The sequence below is a fragment of the Salmo trutta genome, chromosome 15 (assembly GCF_901001165.1).
Source record: "Salmo trutta chromosome 15, fSalTru1.1, whole genome shotgun sequence".
NCBI classification, from domain to species: domain Eukaryota; kingdom Metazoa; phylum Chordata; class Actinopteri; order Salmoniformes; family Salmonidae; genus Salmo; species Salmo trutta.
Genome location: NC_042971.1, coordinates 38,132,859 through 38,156,837, shown reverse-complemented (window position 1 = coordinate 38,156,837; position 23,979 = coordinate 38,132,859). Strand labels below are relative to the sequence as shown.

General features: G+C 41.9%; 1 protein-coding gene across 1 annotated transcript; it reads left to right on the top strand.

Annotated features, from left to right (window-relative positions):
• Positions 1-11,224: 11,224 nt before the first annotated feature.
• On the top strand, positions 11,225-14,559 carry LOC115148953 (brain-specific homeobox/POU domain protein 3-like). Its single transcript, XM_029691307.1, has 2 exons — positions 11,225-11,543; positions 12,169-14,559. The coding sequence occupies exons 1-2, from the start codon at positions 11,424-11,426 to the stop codon at positions 13,087-13,089; spliced, it is 1,041 nt and encodes a 346-aa protein (XP_029547167.1). The 5' UTR covers positions 11,225-11,423; the 3' UTR covers positions 13,090-14,559.
• The last annotated feature ends 9,420 nt before the right edge of the window (positions 14,560-23,979 follow it).

Sequence of the window (23,979 nt, the reverse complement as noted above, 5' to 3'; positions counted from 1 at the left end):
GAGACAGGATTGTGTCGAGGCACAGATCTAGGGAAGGGTACCAAAATCTTTCTGCAGTATTGAAGGTCCCCAAGAACTGGGTGGTCTCCATCATTCTTAAATAGAAGAAGTTTAGAACCTCAAAGACTCTTCCTAGAGCTGGCCGCCCTGCCAAACTGAGAAATCGGGGGAGAAGGGCCTTGGTCAGGGAGGTGACCAATAACCCAATGGTCACTCTGACAGAGCTCCAGAGCTCCTCTGTGGAGAACCTTCCAGAAGGACAACCATCTCTGCAGCACTCCACCGAGTGGCAGGGACAGAGAGACTAGTCAGGATGATGGAAAGATTAACAGCAAAGTAAAGAGAGATCCTTGATGAAAACCTGCTCCAGAGTGCTCAGGACCTCAGACTGGGGTGAAGGTTCACCTTCCAACAGGACAATGACCCAAACCACACAGCCAAGACAACGCACGAGTGGCTTCGGAACAAGTCTCTGAATGTCCTTGAGTGGCCCAGCCAGAGCCCGGACTTGAACCCGATCGAACATATGTGGAGACACCTGAAAATAGCTGTGCATCAACGCTCCCCATCCATCTTGACAGAGCTTGAGAGGATCTATAGAGAAGAATGGGAGAAACTTCCCAAATGCAGGTATGCCAAGCTTGTAGCGTCATACCGAAGAAGACTCAAGGTTGTAACCGCTGCCAAATGTGCTTCAACAAAGTACTGAGTAACGGGTCTGAATACTTATGTAAATGTGATAATTACATTTTATATTTTTAATACATTTGCAAGTATTAAAAAATAACTGTTTTTGCTTTGTCATCCTGGGGTATTGTGTGTAGATTGATGAGGGAAAAAAACAAATGAATACATTTTAGAATAAGGCTGTAACGTAACAAAATGTGGAAAAAGTCAAGGGGTCTGAATACTTTCTAAATGCACTGTATATATTTCTGACAGGTTCTAGAGTGTTGGGATTCAGTATATCTGTCCCTCTCATGGTCTGAACCCTGTTCCACTCCCACTCTTTCATAGTCTCTCACAGGTGGTCCACAACAGAACGGGGGGCTCTGATCACCAGGTTTCAGGGTCCCAGAGGCAGGGTCCTGACGGGCAGACCACAGGCTGTGAGGATTGGCAACAACACCTCCTCCACATTGACTCTTAACACAGGGGTCCCCCAGGGGAGTTTTTGCATTGTCATTATGCAGTTTGGTGTGTAGATTGATGAGGGGAAAAAAACAATTTAATAAATTCCAGAATAAAGCTGTAATGTAACAAAATGTGGAAAAAGTCAAGGGGTCTGAATACTTTTAAAATGCACTGTAAATAGAGAGATTTTTTTTAATTACTCAAACTACTGTGGCCGGAATGGACCCCCTAACAGGCCATTCGTTTGACACCACTGTGTTAGATAGAAGATGGGTTAATGGAGAGAACAGCAGACCTGTCCAGTGAGACCTGTCCCTGAATCCCTTCTGTGTTCCCCAGCGCTTTAAAACATCCTGCTTCTCTAAAACACCACCAATACTGTAACTGCATGTACATCCTGTCCAGGTCGGCTTACAGATCTGACATCATGAATATTTCAGTGCTCTTTCGCCCCCAAACCTTTTCTGTAATGACGTTTCCATGTTAACCGTTCCGTTCCAGTGTACAACCCTGTCCCATGTTAGGGCAAGGGGTGCTTATGACCCCCCCATACACCCTCCACTACTACCTATTTCTGTCAGTCTTTCCCCTACGCGACTTCACCACTTACCACAATCGCTTAAGCAAAAAGTGCTTCAGCCTCACTAGCTACGACCAAAACACCAAACCGCTCACTCCCATGCCAACTCTGCATCACAGTGGCACGCTTTTCCCTCCCCTAAATGTATACCTGCACCAACCCCCCCCACCTCCACACCCCTCCCTCATTCACCCACCCCATCTCCAACATGCCTGTCCATGGAGACCAGCCCTAGTGGGGCGGGGGGCACTCGCTGCTCCACTTCCATACCTGCGGAGCCAAGTCAAAAACACAGGATCACTCCCTCTTCTCTACTTCCCTCTGCTCTGGGAGAGAAGAATAGCCCCCTTCAATCTTTGTATCTTTAATTTGTCCTGGCAGTCAATAAAATATTTACCAGGAACCCTAAAGGCAATTACATTAAAGAGTGTGGTTAGACACCCCCTTCCCCTCAGCAGCCCCCTCACGTGATCCTGCCGATTTGGTGAATGGTCACAATCTACAACATTAGATTTTACACACTATTAATAATTAAGCCTGCTTCAAGAAGAGGGGGAAAAGAGGGACAAGAATGAAAAGGGAAGGAATGAGATGGAGGAGTTTAAGGGGAAGTGAGGTACGTGTGTGAGTGTGTGTCAGTATGTATATGTGTGTGCTCTTTTTGAGTTTGTCCACTTGCTCAACGTAAAATAAATATGTGCTTGTGGCGATGTCTTTACTCCATTGCTGAGAGCTTTGTTGCCGTATAGCCCCGCTCTGCACCACCCCCCCCCACCCCACCCTTCTCCTGACATACTATAACCACATGCGCGCACACACACACACACACACACATATACACATACACAATCAAATACACACACGCACATACACACAGACACACAAACAACCATTATGGAATGGAATGATGGCTGAAAAAATAGTGGTCATACTTCAGAAAAAATGCTAACAATGAAAATGGAACTAAATATGCTGTTATTGTAGTGGCTATGCTATGCGAAAGCCATGACAAAATACTAAGAGCCCATTAAGAAACACTTAGGTATTTTAAGCAGATGCCAGAGCAGTGTGAGTCAGGACCAGGAACAGCACAGAGTAGAACAGAGCTCTGCCCCTCTCTCTGTCCACACACACACACACACACACACACACACACACACACACACACACACACACACACACACACACACACACACACACACACACACACACACACACACACACACACACACACACACACACACACTGTGCAGAGATAAATCCCCAATCCACAGCTATCCTCACAGAGACATTCCTTTGGACATGGAACCACCATGCTGTCAAAACATAGAATTCCCAGCCCCAGAATTAATAGATGAAAACACTCAATTAGCACCAGTCAACCACCTCCTCAGGCTTATTTGCCCAACCATCAGTGACAGTGTGTTGAGCTCTGCCACTCTGATGTTGACAGTGGGGCTGAGCAGTAATGGGTGTTAGAAGGGTTATTTATACAGTCAACTCACAGCTGAGAGCAAAATATTGCCACTCCTATTTGCCATATTTTCAATTTAAGCCTACTAGAAAGTGTGTGCCCCCAGGCTTGAAGGGAAGCAAAAGTCCTTCCGCTACCTAAAAATAGTAAAGCCCCCTTTACTGGCTCAAATAGCCTACCATTCAGCCTGTTACCAACCCTTAGTAAACCTTTGGAAAAAATGGTGTTTGACCAGATACAATGCAATTTTACATGTAAACAAATTGACAACAAACTTTCAGCGTGCTTATAGGGAAGGACATTCAATAAGCACAGCACTTACACAAATGACTGATGATTGACTGAGAGAAATTGATGATAAAAAGATTGTGGGGGCTGTTTTGTTAGACTTCAGTGCGGCTTTTGACATCATCCATCATAGTCTGCTGCTGGAAAAAACGTATGTGTTATGGCTTTACACCCCCTGCTATAATGTGGATAAAGAGTTACTTGTCTAACAGAACACAGAGGGTGTTCTTTAATGGAAGCCTTTCCAACATAATCCAGGTAGAATCAGGAATTCCCCAGGGCAGCTGTCTAGACCCCTTACTTTTTAAAATCTTTACAAAAGACATGCCACTGGCATTGAGTAAAGCCAGTTTGTCTAGGTATGCGGATGACGCAACACTATACACATCAGCTACCACAGCGACTGAAATGACAGCAACACTTAACAAAGAGCTGCAGTTAGTTTCAGAATGGGTGGCAAGGAATAAGTTAGTCCTAAATATTTCTGAAACTTAAAGCATTGTATTTGGGACAAATCATTCACTAAACCCTAAACCTCAACTAAATCTTGTAATAAATCATGTGGAAATTGAGCAAGTTGAGGTGAACAAACTGATTGGAGTAACCCTGGAAGGTAAACTGTCATGGTCAGAACATATTGATACAATAGTAGCTAAGATGGGGAGAAGTCTGTCCATAATAAAGCGCTGCTCTACCTTCTTAACAGCACTATGAACAAGGCAGGTCATACAGACCCTAGTTTTGTCGGCCATGGACTACTGTTCAGTCATATGGTCAGGTGCCACAAAAAGGGACAGGAAAATTTCAATTGGCTCAGAACAGGGCAGTATAGAGAGCTAATATTAATCATATGCATATCAAGCTCTCCTGGCTCAAAGTGGAGGAGAGATTGACTTCTTCACTACTTGTATCTATGAGAGGTTTTGACATGTTGAATGCACCGAGCTGTCTGTTTGAACTATTGGCACACAGCTCGGACACCCATGCATACCCCACAAGACATGCCACAAGAGGTCTCTTCGCAGTCCCCTTGTCCAGAGCAGACTATGGGAGGCACACAATACTACATAGAGCCATGACTACATGAAACTTTATTCCACATCAAGTACTTAATGCCAGCAGTAAAATTAGATAAATAAAACAGATAAAAATGCACCTTATGGAACAGCGGGGACTGTGAAGCTACACAAACATAGGCACAGCACATGCATACACACACACACGATAATATACACACTATACACACAAGCACACATGGATTTTGTGCTGTAGATATGTGGTAGAGGTGGAGTAGGAGCCTGAGGGCACACAGTGTGTTGGGAAATCTGTGAATGTATTGTAATGTTTTTAAAATTGTACAAACTGCCTCAATTTTGCTGGACACCACACAGTGAGAGTAGCTGAAGAGTAGGAAGAGTAGCTGATGCCTTGGCAGCAGCTAATGGGGATCCATAATGAATACAAATACAAATGAAGTACAGTACCAGTCAAAAGTTTGGACAAACCTACTCATTCAAGGATTTTTTTTTATTTTTGCTATTTTCTACATTGTAGAATAATAGTGAAGACATCAGAACTATGAAATAACACATATGGAATCATGTAGGAACCAAAAAAAGTGTTAAACAAATCAAAATATATTTTGTATTTGAGATTCTTCAAAGTAGCCACCCTTTGCCTTGATGACAGCTTTGCATGCTCTTGGCATCTCTCAACCAGCTTCATGAGGTAGTCACCTGGAATGCATTTCAATTAACAGGTGTGCTTTGTTAAAAGTTAATTTGCTAAATTTCTTACCTCAATTCGTTTGAGCCAATCAGTTGTGTTGTGACAAGGTAGGAGTGTTATACAGAGGATAGCAGAGGTGGGACCAAGTCATTGTTTTACAAGTCATAAGTAAGTCTCAAGTCTTAGCACTCAAATCCCAAGTCAAGTCCCAAGTCAAGACAGGCAAGTCCAAGTCAAGTCTCAAGTCAAGACCATCAAGTACCAAGTCAAGTCTCAAGTCCTAAACTTTGAGTTTCGAGTCCTAAACAAGTCATAATGTGCTCTTCACCAAATGTAATACCATTTCATATTTTTAACAAGAGTAATAGTTAGCATATTACATTTACGCAAATCATGAATGCTTTTAAAAATATATATATATATTTATTACTTTCCAAATAAACGTTACATTTTCATGGATACACTAGTAAAGTAATGAAATATATCGCTGTCGGCTAAATTAGCCACGACTTACCGTTCTTTGTGCAGCTTCAAATGTCGAACAAAGTTGGAAATTGTTGCGCCTCCGTCTGTAATTTTCTTCCCGAATGTTTTGCAAGTTGCAGTCCGTTTTTTGTTGACACAGTGTCGTCTTTATATCCGAAAATAATAATTTTTGGCATCATCTTTCCAAGGGCTCCATCTGAATTCACCCGCCGATGTTCCTCTGCACTGCCACACACAACTTTTTCTCAGCTGACACAATTTGATTGGCTGTCTGATTTAAATTGTAATCCGTTAAATGAAGAGTTGATGCACTGCACACTTTTTTAATAGCATCATTTTTAATATTTGTGCTTGGGGATGGTATCAAGTCAGGTCGAGTCATAAGGCTCAAGTCCAAGTCAAGTCATGAGTCATTGGTGTTAAAGTGAAAGTCGAGTTGCAAGACATCATATTTGTGACTCGAGTCTGACTCGAATCCAAGTCATGTGACTCGAGTCCACACCGCTGGAAGATAGCCCTATTTGGCAAGAACAGGTCAAAAAGCAAAGAGAAATGACAGTCAATCATTACTCTAAGAAGTAAAGGTCAGTCAATGTGGAAAATGTCAAGAACTTTGAAAATTTCTTCAAGTGCAGTTGCAAAAACCATCAAGCGCTATGATGAAACAGGCTCTCATGAGGACCGCCAGAGGAAAGGAAGACCCAGAGTTACCTCTGCTGCAGAGGACAAGTTCATTTGAGTTACCAGCCTCAGAAATTGCAGCCCAAATAAATGCTTCACAGAGTTCAATAACATCTCAACATCAACTGTTCAGAGGAGACTGTGTGACTCAGGCCTTCATGGTCGAATTGCTAAAAAGAAACCACTACTAAAGGACACTAACAATAAGAAGAGACTTGCTTGGGCCAAGAAACACGAGCAATGAACAGTAGACCGGTGGAAATCTGTCCTTTGGTCTGATGAGTCCAAATTTGCGATATTTGGTTCCAACCGCCGTGTCTTTGTGAGACGCAGAGTAGATGAATGGATGATATCTGCATCTGTGGTTCCCACCATGAAGCACGGGGGAGGAGGTGTGATGTGTGGGGGTGCTTTGCTGGTGACAGTGTCTGTTTATTTAGAATTCAAGGCACACTTAACCAGCATGGCTACAACAGCATTCTGCAGCAATACGCCATCCCATCTGGTTTGTGCTTAGTGGGACTATCATTTGTTTTTCAACACGAAAATGACCCAACACACCTCCAGGCTGTGTAAGGGCTATTTGACCAAGAAGGAGAGTGATGGAGTGCTGCATCAGATGACCTGCCTCCACAATCACCTGACCTCAACCCAATTAAGATGGTTAAGGATTAGTTGGACCGCAAAGTGAAAAGCAGCCAACAAGTGCTCAGCATATGTGGGAACTCCTTTAAGACTGTTGTGTAAAGCTGTCTTCAAGGCAAAGGGTGGCTACTTTGAAGAATCTAAAATAGAAAACTGTTTTTGATAAATTATTTTGACACTTTTTTGGTTACTACATGATTCCATATGTATTATTTCATAGTTTTAATGCCTTCACTATTATTCTACAATGTAGAAAATAGTTTTAGAAAATAAAGAAAAATCCTTGAATAAGTAGGTGTGTCCAAACTTTTGACTGGTACTGTAAATGTGCACATTCTTGTGTAGTTTTTACTACTGTGTCTGTCTGTCTGTCTGTCTGTCTGTCTGACTCTCTCTCTCTCTCTCTCTCTCTCTCTCTCTCTCTCTCTCTCTCTCTCTCTCTCTCTCTCTCTCTCTCTCTATGTCTGTGTCTTTCTGTCTGTATGTCTCTTCTGTCTGCTTGTGTGCATGCCAGTTTCTCTGCTCCTTTATGACAATCAATTTGTCTTTTTATTTACTGTGTGTCTCTCTGTCTTTTATGTCACTCTCTCTCTGATTGTCCATCAGTCTATCCCTCTCTCCCTGTCCGTCTATCTGCTCCTCTACCTGCAGCCCACGGTCCACTGCCTACAGTATCTGTCTGTTTGTCCCAGAGGAGTGCCTCTCCCAGTGGAGCTGATGTATATTTGATGAGAGGGTGCCGCGGTCCTGCCGCTGAGGAGAGGAGAGCCAGGCGTTTGCTGGGGAATAATGGCTGCAGCCTGAGCCTGCTGCACCCCGACACCATCACCATGCTCAGGTTTCTGTTTCTGACTCACAGTCAAAGAGACTCCCTCGCCTATTGTGGGGCCTCCGCTTTGACAGGGCTTGGGTTTCACAGTTCTCTCTGTGTCTCATGACACACACACACACACACACACACAGAGAGAGAGAGAGAAACACACAAAACACGCCTGGGGTTTCAGATCCCCAGTTAGAGCGACCATGCTATCTCAACACCCTGATAAAGCTTCACCGCTTAAACAAGTTGATTTATAATAATATAGTAACACTTCTTGTTGCACTTTCACTACTGGTACCTGGAATCCAATGGTACTTTGTGACACTTGTTTCACTAACTGTAACTACAATTACTGTAAACTACCATTTCAGCATTTAATTTCTATGCAAAAGTAAGAGAGTTAAGAATGTACCATAAGCTCACTCCACAGCTAGCTTGAAATGTTCTGGATGAACTTGATATCCGGTAACAATGGTGCTGTGACTCGGATCTACAGTTTGAGGGTTGAATTTAAATGCACACAAATGCGTTTAATGGATTGCAGGAAATGAGCAGGAATAGGTTTTTGAAGGCTACAGTACTAACTAGGTCTTCCAATGGTGAGACTACTGTTGGCATCTAAAGATTATACATCCAACTTGAATTAAAGCTTGGAGGTAAGGGCAACATACAGGAGATATAGATATCACCTGGCCTTTTATTGATATCTACATAGCATTGATGTGAATCACACTGAGGCTCTCTCAATTATACGCGCCTTTACGGATTGTGGATTTTGTGAATGGCTGTTTACAAATGTATAAATGTAGCCTATGTAACCCAATAATGTCATTAAAGAAGTGCCTATCAATCATTGCCTATCAATCATTGTTTTTGCGACCAGTGGACAGCCAGTGAAAAATGTGCTCTTGCAACAGTTGCTGCATAGTGTGGATCCCAGCCTACACGGAATACAAGTTTGAGGGAATTCCTCTCTTCTAAACTCTGTGGTGTTGTGCTCCACATACTGTCAAAAACAAGTTTCATTTCAAAAGACCACGAGTGGGGCTTTTAATTGCTCAATCCAATTTGTGCTGATTCAGTATTTTTTCCACTGGCTTAACATACCTGCTCAAACTTGTACACTTTTAATAGGCTAGACTTCAATAGCTGAAATTACCAAGATATGAAAGTGTCACCAAGAAAAACGTAAACAATAGGCCGGCGATCATTTCAACATTGCTTTGATGCAATTGGCCCAATCAGTCCTCCATGACAACAAAACATAAACAACCTAAGTCCTTAGGTTTGTGGTTATGTTCATGTAATATATTTTTCTAATCAATGTTCCAAGTCATATTCTTGAAGATCAAGGGGTATTTAATCAATTGTAATGACTGGAAATCTGACAGACTTTGGTTTTTAATGTAAAGATAGCCTAATCGTATTATTATCTGTATTGAAGGAGAAAGCAATGGGTTAGAAACATACCTAACCCATGAAGTTAAATGCAACATCAATATATGGCCAGCTATGTAAAATCTAAAATAGATGTCATTCAATTGGTAATATTCATTATTGTCAGTGGTGGAAAAAGTACTCAATTGTCATACTTGAGTAAAAGTAATAGGAAATGACTCAAGTAGAAGTGAAGTCACCCAGTAAAATATTACTTGAGTAAAAGTCTAAAAGTATTTGGTTTTAAATATACATAAGTATCAAAAGTAAATGGAAGTGCTAAAATGTGCTTAAGTATCAAAAGTAAAAGTATAAGCCATTTCAAATGACTTACCAGATGGCACAATTGTCTTCTTTTTTTAGACAGATAGCCAGGGGCACACTCCAACACTCAGACATCATTTACAAGCAAAGCATTTGTGTTTAGTGAGTAGTCCCCCTGATCAGAGGCACAATTACCAGGGACGTTCTCTTGATAAGTGTGTGAATTGGACCATTTTCCTGTCAACATGTAACGAGTAAATGTATGGAGTAAAAAGTACATTATTTTCTTTAGAAATAGTAGTGAAGTAAAAGTAAAAGTTGGCAAAAATGTAAATAGTAAATTAAAGTACAGATACCCCAAAAAACTAGTAGTACTTTAAAGTATTTTTGTATTCTAATGACTCTTAGTAAGAAAGTAATCTAAAAGTAACTGAAAGTAATCAAATTATGTTACTGAGTTTGGGTAATACAAAAGTTAAGTTACTGATTACAATTTTGGACAGGTAACTTGTAACTGTAACGGATTACATTTAGAAAGAGACCTATACAACCCTGCTAGCAGGGCAGAGGTCCTGGTTTCAGTGTGAGCCGTCTCAGGAGGAAGTGGTACTTGCTTAGCAAGCAGCATGTGACTTCTGTAACAGTGGTGACTCGGATGAGCAGTCGGGCTCAGCTCGACAGCTGGGGTCGCTGTGCAGCGGGTTTAAAGGGGGTGAGTGTAAGCTAGCTTGAAATGTTGCGGATGGAGACATCCAATTTGTACCTTTTGGGTGGCTCAACCCATTGGAACCAGAACTTTCTATAAAATCTATAACTATTCAACATTGACATTATGTTTATAAGAGAAAATGTCAGGAAGAAAGCCCCCAGCCCCACATCTGTGATGAGGGTTTCTAGGAGAGCCCTGCCCAACAGGGAGTGGCAGACAGGGGCATGGGGAACCATGCCTAGAGTGGTGGTCCATCTCCATCGCTATCTCCTCAGCCTGACGGATATAGGCTGTGATTGACAGCACTTGACCTGCAGTTCAACAGTAAATATTTCATCATCCTCCCTGTGCTTCATATCCATTCTGACTTGTTTATTCTTTAATTGGGGATCCCATACTGTGGTTTGCACCACAAACTAAATTAACTATGATTAATGTATGTATTAATTGCTAGAAAAGAAAAGGGAATGGTGTCAGGGAGGATTATTGTTTGGTCGTCCATCAATTCATTGTTTGACCTAAACAGAAGCTTGTCTGAATCCGCTGTTCACTGCTGGCTATTATTTATATTTAATTTCAGGTATCACTATGGAATTTTTTGGGTTCAGCAAAGACAAAAAAATGTCGTTAGACCATCGAATGTTCATTGATAAAAAAGCCTATTACAAAGTTATGACAGAAATTAGGACATCGAATAAGTGTCAACCGATCCAATAGAAAGCACAGCAACCTGCACACAGCGTGTTGTCGGTCTGAGAACCAGCCATTGCACCTGTCAAAATCAAACTTCCAATCATCGCCTCGGAGTGGGTGGTGGTTTTCACTCAAGAGGCGTGGTTAAATACACAATTCCCAATAACATTTGGAGACAATGGGGAAAGGAGGGGGTGATGACCCACCGTTGGGGCGGGGCCAGTAACACAGCGTTATATTTTAGGTGGCTGCTAGGTAGCATCCATACTAGAGCCAAAAGCGGAGGAGTCCGAACGGATAGAAAGATACCTACAGGGGAGCAGACAGGAGGTTTAAACCTGTCTTCGTTAGCAGCACTACCATCACCCTCATACAACCAACAATTCTATCAATTTGTTTCATCCTGAGACGTTTCTAGTGACAACGGACCAACACGGAGCCAAACGAGGAAGACGGAAAACGGCCCTCACTAACTTCTGCAATCATGATGTCAATGAACAGCAAACAACCTTTCAGTATGCATCCCATACTGCACGAGCCCAAATACACGCCTCTGCAATCGAGCTCGGAGGCCATCCGGAGGGCATGCATGCCCACTCACTCGGTGAGTTACTTGACATTCAAATGATCCAATTATCACGAATGAAAGGTATAGTCTTATAGCCTTCACGTTTTAATGTCAGGTGCACAAGTACAGTGAAATGCTTTTCTTGCTAGCTCTAAACCCAACAATGCAGTAATCAATATAAATTGTAGGGGAGAATAGAACATGTGGAATTGGGTAAAACAACTCGCTAAATGCTTTGTAATTACATGAACACCACGTATTGTCAATATCGTATTGTTCATATTCAGTCAGTCTCATGTCTAATTCGTCTCATTCCATGGTGCAGAGAAATTATTGAAGAGGATTGAAATATTCATTATTAACGAATAATCAAAAGTGATGGTGCAGTGGAGGATTTGGACATATGAATAGTTGGGTTTATAGTCATGTATTGGTACATTACATTAACTATTTGATATTATGGATGATACGTAGGCTTATTGTGGATAATGTCATTTATAATCTTTCCACAAAATGTAGACATTTCAAACCTCGTGCGTAATGCATTTCCATGTTAAAAACATCATCCAAAGTAATCCTAAACTCTGCCTTTTTGGGCAGCATTAACAACCTCTCTCCTCTCTGCTTCCCCTCTGCTTCCCTGCTCCTCTCCATCGCACAGCTGCAGGGCAACATCTTCGCCGGCTTCGATGAGACTTTACTGCAGAGGGCTGAAGCGCTGGCGGCGGTGGATATCGCAAAGAGCCATCCTTACAAGCCAGACGCGACCTACCACACCATGACCACCATGACCAGCATGACCTGTACGCCCACCTCGTCCTCGGCCCACCTCCATCACCCATCCGTGCTCACCTCGCACCACCACCACCACCCCCATCACCAGGGCTCTCAGGGCCTGGATGGCGACCTTCTGGACCACCTGACCCCCGGCATGTCCATCTCCCTGGGAGGAATGCCCGGCTCTGACGTCTGCTCCACGGCCTCCCATCCGCACGCCCACATGTCCGCCATCAACCACATGCAGCACCACCATCATCACCAACAAGCCATGAACATGCACCCCCACAGCATGGGTTCGCACACCTCGCTGGGCGGCGGGGACTCAGAGCCAGACCCCCGGGAGCTGGAGTCCTTCGCAGAGCGGTTCAAGCAGAGGCGGATCAAGCTGGGGGTGACGCAGGCGGATGTGGGCTCGGCCCTGGCGAACCTTAAAATCCCCGGGGTTGGTTGCCTCAGTCAGAGCACGATTTGCCGGTTCGAGTCCCTCACCTTGTCTCATAATAACATGGTGGCCCTAAAACCCATCCTGGAAGCGTGGCTGGAGGAGGCAGAGAGGGCGCAGCGGGAGAAAATGACCAAGCCGGAGATTTTCAACGGAGGAGACAAGAAGAGAAAACGTACCTCCATCGCTGCTCCGGAGAAGCGCTCTTTAGAGGCATATTTCGCCGTGCAGCCGAGGCCCTCGTCAGAGAAGATTGCAGCGATAGCCGAGAAACTGGACCTCAAAAAGAACGTGGTCAGGGTGTGGTTTTGCAATCAAAGGCAAAAGCAGAAAAGGATGAAGTTCTCTGCGACACACTAGGCCAAAGGCAGAGCAAAACTTTAATCGAATAGACAAATCAGAAACAAATAGGCACACGGCTAATGTGGCCAATCGAGGCTGGCAGACAAGATGCGCTTCGCTCCTTTGAATTGGATAAAGACTTGAAAACCAATATCCCCCGGGGCAAAACGTAGGCTATAACTTTTGACATTTAAAACTCAACATATCGACGAATACAATAACAGTGAAATAAGAGATCGAAGTCATCATACTCTTGAGGCGGAAAAGAGAAAACCCACCCCTTAACTCATGGCAATTATTGTACAAAAAAATTGAAATCGAATAATACTTGTTATTATTCTCTTGAGTCAGAATAACTGTTTTATATTTATCATTGTACATTTTTGTGAATACATTGCACCTGTTTGCGTGAAGAGCGCATCTAGTTCGTTATTTAAAAAAATGATAATAATCAAATTGTTGTTTGCAAAAGATGCTTAGGGCTTAATGTTGTCATCATTATGTGTCTCAGAGATGGTTGCCTCTCCGTAACACGGGGGTATTACTGTAATCCATTGCATGGTTTACTCGTAGGGCGTTATGTGTGAATTTATAGTTCTAAAAACCCATCTGAATGCATATTGCAATAAGAGAGCATACACACGGGCAAACGCACGTACACGCGGACATACACAGTATACTTCTCTGTGTCTACCTCATTACGCTAGTGTTGGCACATTCATGGTCATTTTGGACTGTATGAGTATAAAACACAAAAAAATTATCGTTATTTCGGTTTTTCGTTTTTTCCACGAAGTTATGGTTGAATTAGATGACTCACAGATATATCGGCTAAACATGGTGTATGTCTGTACTAATTTCACTGCAATGATGCTTTGACAATCAAATTATTTAGAATAATTACGTTGTAAAACTGCCCTTTTATGTCCTCACATGAAAACGAAAATATTTGTGTTATTATTATTATTATTATTGGGCCATGGATGGAAATAATGGTTACATTGCATTCCCAGAGTTCAATGCACTTTGTAGATATTTTAAACATGAGGAATTGTTCACTTATTTATATTTTCACAATTTTACTTAGGTAGGTTTCTTTTAATTAACCTATTTATTTATTTGAACTTAATTTATTTACAATACAACGTATATTTGTGAATATGTGCTTTAATGTGTCTGTGTAAGCGACAGAAACTAAAATAAACCGTGCACGTTTTACCTCATCTTCTCCTATAAGTTATTTTGGGGTAAATATATCAGCAATCTCCATTCGATGTCTGTTCGTCTGCTAGAATGGAAAGCAGCTGGTGCTCTGAAATGAGAGAACACTCTCGTGATGAGAGGTTGACGGATCAGTTCTAGAGTGGAACCATTTAAATCTGTTTCTGAGTTTGGTGGTGGACAGAACTTGATGAAGACTACGTCAATGATCAAATCAATTGAGCGTATGAATGATTCCATTCGATATTGATCAATGATTAATGTATTATGATACTTTCTGATTCAGATTTTGTTTATATTGATTTGTTTCAATGAGAAATAACATTTAGAATAAGCCATCATGGGGAGGGAATAGATGATCGAGTCTAGATTAGGCCTATAATATTATCACTACCAAATGATTTGCCTACGTTACACTTTTCCCTAGTACCAATAGCAAAATACAAAGTCAAGCCTTTTGAAAAATGGTTACTACTATTCCTCGCACCTCAAAAAACTTTGAATGAGACCGAGTCTTGTCATAAACTGTGGCCTTAAGGGTATCATAAAAACATAAAAAAGCGTAAGGCCATCAGACCAAATACGCTTTTAATTATTTACAAACATAAAAAATATTTAGGTAAATTGTGGATGACACCATGAAATGTTTTTAAGAGATAAGTTATTCGTTGATGCATATGATTTAGGCCCATAATACTTGACTGTATCACTCTGAAGCAAAACTACATTTCGAGGAATGCTGAGGATTTAAAGATTACGGCAAACATTTAAGTAAATATAATCTGGCTAATAAAGAAATCAATCAATTATAAATATCAGCTTCTAATTAAGCAATAATGCACGAAGAGGTGTGGTATATGGCCAATATACCATGGCTAAGGGCATTTCTTTACGCAGTGCCTGGATACAGTTTTTAGCCGTGGTATATTGGCCATATATCACAAACCCTCGAAGTGCCTTATTGCTATTATAAACTGGTTACCAACGTAATTAGAGCAATACAAATACATGTTTTGTCATACCAGTGTTATACGGTCTGTTATACCACAGATGTCAGCCAATCAGCGATCAGGGATCGAACCACCCAGTTTATAATTGATTTTTGACACCTTTCCAGATAGACAGGTGTGTGTATATAATCCAGTTGTGTCCAAACTAGTTAAACCGGATGCCGCAGTCCGATAGGGGCCAGTCAGATACGGAAACAGAGACATAACAGACGCTGGCTGACAGAGATTTTCAGTACAGAAAATGTTAGGGGTTCCCGTGCTCTCCCTTGTGTTCAGCGGATGGTTTCAGGCCTGTAAAACTCGTTATTAATGAATAATAAATATCGGCTGTTATGATACTATTGATTTTTGTATGTGTTTATTAAGAAGGAGGTCTCCTCTAGCTGAATGGACTGCCGCCTTGTGTTGTCCAACACGCGCCCGGGTCCTTTTCTCTCCTAGCAACTCAATACAACCATTAGACTGTGGAATTGGAATGGTGCTATGCTACTGTTAGCGGGACGGAACTTCTTGATGTGACACATCAGGAGGGTTACCACTGAGGACTTAGAAATAGAATGGGGAGAATGAGGAAACGTGACAACAAAAATAATAATTAAAAACAAAACAAAAAACATTGGTAGTCTAATATCTTCAAATACAACAAATGGATGGTTAAAAGGCCTAACCAGTAGGCTAGATCTATTGATATATAAGCTAATAATGTAGGCTAAAAGTAGTGATAAGCCAATAGGAAATCGAATTTCATCTTAATGCCAAAACCCATAGGCTTCATGTTCATGTTCACGTCATAAATAAATCACTACTTGTTTGAGGACAGCTCAAGGTTGGGACTAAAAACATACAAAATATAACTAATGTAAAATATACTGTGTCTATAAAATGTATATAGTATGTATAAACTGGAAGTAGACCCCTAAGTGTTGTTGTCCATTAGGGTGGCAGAGTTAGGGAAAATAATAAAGGAAAATATATATGAAAAATGTATATATATATAGTACCAGTCAAAAGTTTGGACACACCTACTCATTCAACACTATGAAATAGCACATATGGAATCATGTAGTAACCAAAAAAGTGTTAAACAAATCAGAATATATTTTATACTTGAGATTCTTCAAAGTAGCCACCATTTGCCTTGATGACAGCTTTGCACACTCTTGGCATTCTTTCAACCAGCTTCATGAAGAATGCTTTTCCAACAGTCTTGAAGGAGTTCCCACATATGCTGAGCACTTGTTGGCTGCTTTTTCTTCACTCTGTGGTCCAACTCATCCCAAACCATTGTGGATGAGTGATTGTGATTGTGGAGGCCAGGTCATCTGATGCAGCACTCCATCACTTTCCTTATTGGTCAAACAGCCCTTACACAGCCTGGAGGTGTGTTGGGTCATTGTCCTGTTAAAAATAAATGATAGTCCCACTAAGAGCAAACCAGATGGGATGGTGTATCGCTGTAGAATGCTGTGGTAGCCATGCTGCTTAAGTGTGCCTTAAATTCTAAATAAATCACTGTCAGTGTCACCAGAAAAGCACCCCCACACATCACACCTCCTCCTCCATGCTTCACGGTGGGAATCACACATGCAGAGATCATTTGTTCAGCTAATCTCCGTCTCACAAAGACTCATAAATCTCACATTTGGACTCATTAGACCAAAGGACAGATTTCCACAGGTCTAATGTCCATTGCTTGTTTTTCTTGGCCCAAGAGAGTCTCTTCTTATTATTGGTGTCCTTTAGTAGTGGTTTCTTTGCAGCAATTTGACCATGAAGGCATGATTCACACAGTTTTCTCTGAACAGTTGATGTTGAGATGTCTGTTACTTGAATTCTGTGAAGCATTTATTTGGGATTTCATTTCTGAGGCTGATAACTCTAATGAACTTATCCTCTGTAGCATAGGTAACTGTGGGTCTTCCTTTCCTGTGGCAGTCCTCATGAGAACCATTTTCATCGTAGCGCTTGATGGTTTTTGCAACTGCATTTGAAGAAACTTTAAAAGTTCTTGAAATGTTCCGCATTGACTGACCTTCATGTCTTAAAGTAATGATGGACTGCTTGTTTGAGCTGTTCTTGCCATAATATGGACTTGGTCTTGGCCCAAATAGGGCTATTTTCTGTATACCACCCCTACCTTGTCACAACACAACTGATTGACTCAAACGCGTTAACAAGGAAAGAAATTCCACAAAGGCACAACAGTTAATTGAAATGCATTCCAGGTGACTAACTCATGAAGCTGGTTGAGAGGATGCCAAGAGTGTGCAAAGCTGTCATCAAGGAAATGGGTGGCTACTTTGAAGAATCTCAAATATGAAATATATTGTTATTTGTTTAATACTTTTTGGGTTACTAAATGATTCCATGTGTGTTACTTCATATTTTTGATGTCTTCACTACTATTCTACAATGTAGAAAATAGTAAAAATAAAGAAAATCCGTTGATTGAGTAGGAGTGTCCAAGTTTTGGACTGGTACTGTATATATAAATATACAGTATCAGTCCAAAACTTAAAAATATATTGTCAAAAATATATTGTCACATCCTGACCATAGAAGCTTTTATTTTCTATGGTAGAATAGGTCAGGGCGTGACGGGGTTTTGTCTAGTTTACATTTTCTATGTTGTTATGTTCTAGTTTCTGTTTTTCTATGTTTTTTGGGGGGGATGATCTCCAATTAGAGGCAGCTGGTCATCGTTGTCTCTAATTGGGGATCATATTTAAGTAGATGTTTTTCCCACCTGGGTTTGTGGGAGATTATTTTGAGGTAGTGTATGTTTCACCTCTTCGTCACGGTTTGTTATTTTGTTTAGTAGTTTATTTGTATGTCTTGCATAGTTTCACAGTTATAATAAAATGTGGAACGATACACACGCTGCGCCTTGGTCTCCTTCATCATACGACAATCGTGACAGAATCTCCCACCACCGACGGACCAAGCAGCGTGGTCAGGAGGACTGGACCTGGGAGGAAATCCTGGATGGAGCAGGACCCTGGACAAGGCCCGGGGAGTATCGCCGTCCAAAGGAGGAGATTGAAGCAGCGAGAGCAGAACGGCGATATTACGAGGCGATATACCAACAACGGAAGCCCGAGAGGCAGCTCGGCACACGGGGAGTTTGGTGGAGTCAGGTTTGGGACCTGATCCAACTCCTCGTGATTACCGTGGAGAGCCGAGGGGTGAACCAGAGCCAGTCAGGGAGACAAGTGAGGAACTCGACGCAAGATTCCGGAGAGAGGTGTTGGCATTGAGAGTGCTGCAGAGCGGGCGTGCTGAGGAGCGTGACACCATTCCGGTGTCATATGCACCAGTTTCACGCATCTGGCCTTCAGTGGGCCTCCCCAGTCTGGTACGTTCTGTGTCTCCTCCACGTACTCGCTTTAGGGAGCGCGTGATCAGACAGGCACCGTGTTATGCAGTGATGCGCAACATACGTATCTCCAATGCGTTTCCACAACCCAGTGCGTCCTGTGCCAGCGCCCTGCACTTGCCAGGCTAAAGTGAACATTCAGCCAGGACGGGTTGTGCCAGCTCTACGCTCCAGACCGCCAGTGTGCCTCCACGGTCCAGTATATCCTGTGCCTCCTCCTCGCACTCGCCCTGAGGTACGTGTTACCAGTCTGGCACCACCTGTGCCAGCCCCACGCATCAGGCCTCCAGTGTGCATTCCCAGTCCAGAGCTTCCGGCGACAGTTCCCAGTCCAGAACCTCCTGAGACGGCCTTCAGCCCGGAACCTCCTGAGACGTCCCCCGGTCCGGAACCTCCTGAGATGTCCCCCGGTCCGGAGCCTTCAGCAACGTCCCCCGGTCCGGAGCCTCCAGCGACACCCCCCGTTCCGGAGCCTCCAGCGACGGAGACGATCCGCGGTCCGGAGTTTCCAGCGACGGTCCGGAGTCTCCAGCGGCGGTCCGCGGTCCGGAGTCTCCAGCGACGATCCGCGGTCCGGAGTCTCCAGCGGTGGTCCGCGGTCCGGAGTCTCCAGCGACGGTTGGCGGCCCAGAGCTTCCACCGATGAGGGGGGATTTGCAGGATGAGAGGGTTCGTCGTACTGCACCAGAGCCGCCTCCTATGCTGGATTCGCAGGATGAGAGGGTTCGTCGTCCTGCACCAGAGCCGCCTCTTATGCTGGCAGATAAGCAGGATCAGAGGGTTCTTCGTCCCGCACCAGAACCGCCCCCGATACAGGAGGATCCGAGGGATGAGAAGGTTCTTCGTCCTGCACTAGAACCGCCACCGACATTAGACACCCACCCTAACCCTCTTTCTTTTTTTCAAGTTTTGCGTTCGGAGTCCGCACCCTTAGGGGGGGTACTGTCACGTCCTGACCATAGAAGCGTTTATTTTCTATGGTAGAATAGGTCAGGGCGTGACGGGTTTTGTCTAGTTTAAATTTTCTATGTTCTAGTTTCTGTTTTTCTATGTTTTTTTGGGGGGGATGATCTCCAATTAGAGGCAGCTGGTCATCGTTGTCTCTGATTGGGGATCGTATTTAAGTAGATGTTTTTCCCACCTGGGTTTGTGGGAGATTATTTTGAGGTAGTGTATGTTTCACCTATTTGTCACGGTTTGTTATTTTGTTTAGTAGTTTATTTGTATGTCTTGCATAGTTTCACAGTTATAATAAAATGTGAAACGATACACACGCTGTGCCTTGGTCTCCTTCATCATACGACAAACGTGACATATATGGGGGATGCAAATGACGCAGACAATTACATTTATAGAAGCCACAATCTCTCTGCAATAGTAAAGAAGATCTACCCCTAACAACAACAAAAAACACCCCTGGGTTGGTGACCCATAACCAAAGCAACTCAACTAGAAATTGTATTAAACTAGTATTTGGACTCCTAATTTCTATAGGCATTCTTGACAGGCTTTCAAACACTCTAGAGTTGAAGATTGAAAAGTATTTTTTTGTTGCCTCAGCTGCATCTCAAATCACCACATCCGCCAATGTAGGCCTTTCGCATCTGCAGTGGAAGGTGGCCGAGCTACAGCGGTGTTTGTCAGACCAGGATACTTCTCATGAAAACATCTGTAGCATCTGAAGGAGATGGTGTTCTCCGTTTTGCTCTACACCCCCACAAGCCTCACAATCCGTCTGAAGGTAGCCTGGTACCAGTTAAAAATGTTTTATATGGAATTATATACTGCGAATAGCAAACATTAGGAAAATTAGGAAATAAGGAAAATATTGAGTTGCAACCCTCAGAACAGCCTGAATTCATCAAAAGCGTTCCACTGGGATGTTGGCCCATGTTGACTTCGATGCTTCCCAAAATTGTGTCAAGTTGGCTTGATGTCCTTTGGGTGCTGGACCATTGTTGATTCACACGTGAAAAAACCCAGCAGCTTTGCAGATCTTGACACAAACCGGTGCACCTGGCACCTACTACCATACCCCATTCAAAGGCATTAAAAATGTTTGTCTCAATTGTCTCAAGGCTTAAAAATCATTTTTAAACCTGGATTCACCTGGTCAGTCTATGTCACAGAATGATGTTTTGTATACTTAATGTTTTGTATACTCAGTGTATATGGAAGTAGTTTAGTGTCAAAAAAGGGGCTTAAATATGTGTAAAAAAAATCCTGATCTTTCTTATATCTCTCAGATATAGGACAGACACTTTAATACAAATTTCCCTTTGATTTCTTTTTTACTATCTGTTTTTCCATGTGTGAATCTGTTATTCAGTGCATTTCTATGGACTAATAACAGCATGGCCAAATTCTATGTTTTTTATACCTAAAGAGGTCCTAAAATTCAAAACCAAATAGCTACCGTAAATGATCCTTGGTAAGACCATCTTATAACAATTCCATATGTTAGCTTCGTGGTTTTATTTCATACTTTTAATTCTGAATATTGCATTCAGGACAGAAACTCCTCATCCATACATCCCATGTTCTTTCTCAATATTGACAAATATTGTGCCCTAGTAGGCATGTGCTGATATGTTGGCCTAACAAAGAATGTAGTACATCATTTCATGAATGATTTATAATTGAACCGTACTCCAATTGATGTGTATAAATTATAAATATAGGCTAAATAACCATGTATAATCAAGGTTAGCTGTGTATCGAGTTTAACAGCACGTTTAAGATATACAGTGCAATCAGAAAGTATTCACACCCCTAATTGAGTTTTAAATGGATTAAATTGAGATTTTGTGTCACTGGTCTACACACAATACCCCATTATGACAAAGTGGAATATTATTTTTAGAAATTTAAAAAATGTATGAAAAATGGAAAGGTGAAATGTCTTGAGTCAATACGTATTCACCCCTTTGTTATGGCAAGACGAAATAAGTTCAGGAGTAAAAATGTGCTTAAGAAGTCACATAATAAGTTACATGGACTGTATGTAATTGTTGTGTTTAAAATGATTCTTTAATGACTACTTCATCTCTGTACCCCACACATAGAATTATCTGTAAGGTTCCTCAATCAAGCAGTCTATAGGGCACCTATAGATGGGTAAACATTTAAAAGCAGACATTGAATATCCCTGTCACTACAAATATAAACCAGTCACTACAAATATAAAGGAGTCCTTCTGAACTCAGTTGCTGGAGAGGAAGGAAACCGCTCAGGGAATTCACCGTGAGGCCAATGGTGACTTTAAAACAGTTTAACGGCTGTAATAGGAGAAAACTGAGCATGGATCAACAACATTGCAGTTACACCACAATAATAACATACAGTTGAAGTTGGAAGTTTACATACACTTAGGTTGGAGTCATCAAAATTTGTTTTTCAACCACTCCACAAATTTCTTGTTAACAAACTATAGTTTTGGCAAGTAGGTTAGGACATCTACATTGTGCAAGACACAATCCATTTTTCGACAATTGTTTACAGACAGATTATTTCACTTATAATTCACTGTATCACAATTCCAGTGCGTCAGAAGTTTACATACTAAGTTGACTGTGCCTTTAAACAGCTTGGAAAATTCCAGAAAATTATGTCATGGATTTAGAAGATTCTGACAGGCTAATTGACATCATTTGTGTCAATTGGAGGTGTACCTGTGGATGTATTTCAAGGCCTACCTTCAAACTCAGTGCCTCTTTGCTTGACATCATGGGAAAATCAATAGAAATCAGCCAAAATTGTAGACCTCCACAAGTCTGGTTCATCCTTGGGAGCAATTTCCAAACGCCTGAAGGTACCACGTTCATCTTTACAAACAATAGTGCGCAAGTATGAACACCATGGGACCACGCAGCCATCATACCGCTCAGGAAGGAGACACATTCTGTCTCCTAGAGATGAACGTACTTTGGTGTGAAAAGTGCAAATCAATCCCAGAACAACAGCAAAGGACCTTGTGAAGATGCTGGAGGAAACAGGTACAAAAGTATCTATATCCACAGTAAAACGAATCCTATATCGACATAACCTAAAAGGCAGCTCAGCAAGGAAGAAGCCACTGCTCCAAAACCGCCATAAAAAAAGCCAGACTACGGTTTGCAACTGCACATGGGGACAAAGATTGTACTTTTTGGAGAAATGTCCTCTGGTCTGATAAAACAAAAATAGAACTGTTTGGCCATAATCACCATCGTTATGTTTGGAGGAAAAAGGGGATCCTTGCAAGCTGAAGAACACCATCCAAACCGTGAAGCACGGCGGTGGAAGCATCATGTTGTGGGGGTGCTTTGCTGCAGGAGGGAATGGTGCACTTCACAAAATAGATGGCATCATGAGGACGAAAAATTGTATGGATTTATTGAAGCAAAATCTCAAGACATCAGTCAGGAAGTTAAACCTTGGTTGCAAATGGTCTTCCAAATGGACAATGACCCCAAGCATACTTCCAAAGTTGTGGCAAAATGGCTTAAGGACAACAAAGTCAAGGTATTGGAGTGGCCATCACAAAGCCCTGATCTTAATCCTATAGATAATTTGTGGGCAGAACTGAAAAAGCGTGTGTGAGCAAGGAGGCCTATAAACCTGACTCCGTTACACCAGTTCTGTCAGGAGGAATTAGCCAGAATTCACCCAACTTATTATGACAAGCTTGTGGAAGGCTGCCTGAAACATTTGACCCAAGTTAAACAATTTAAAGGTAATGCTACCAAATACTAATTGAGTGTATGTATACTTCTGACCCATTGGGAATGTGATGAAAGAAATAAAAGCTGAAATAAATAATTATCTTTACTATTATTCTGACATTTCACATTCTTAAAATAAAGTGGTGATCCTAATTGACCTAAGACAGGGAATTTTTACTAGGATTAAATGTCAGGAATTGTGAAAAACTGAGTTTAAATGTATTTGGTTAAGGTGTATGTAAACTTCCAACCTCAACTGTAAACGATAGAGTGAAAAGAAGGAAGCTTGTACAGAATAAAAAATATTTCAAAACATGCATCCTGTTTGCAATAAGGCACTAAAGTAAAACTGAGCAAAACATGGCAAAAAATGAACTTTATATCCTGAACACAAAACATCGCTGAGTAACACTCTTCATATTTTCAAGCTTGGTGGTGGCTGCATCATGTTATTGGTATGCTTGTCATCGACAGGGACTATGGAGTTTTTTAGGACAAACATTTATGGAATAAAGGTAAGAACAGGCAATATCCTAGAGGAAAACCTGGTTCAGTCTGCTTTCCAACAGACACTGGCAGACAAATTCACATTCCAGCA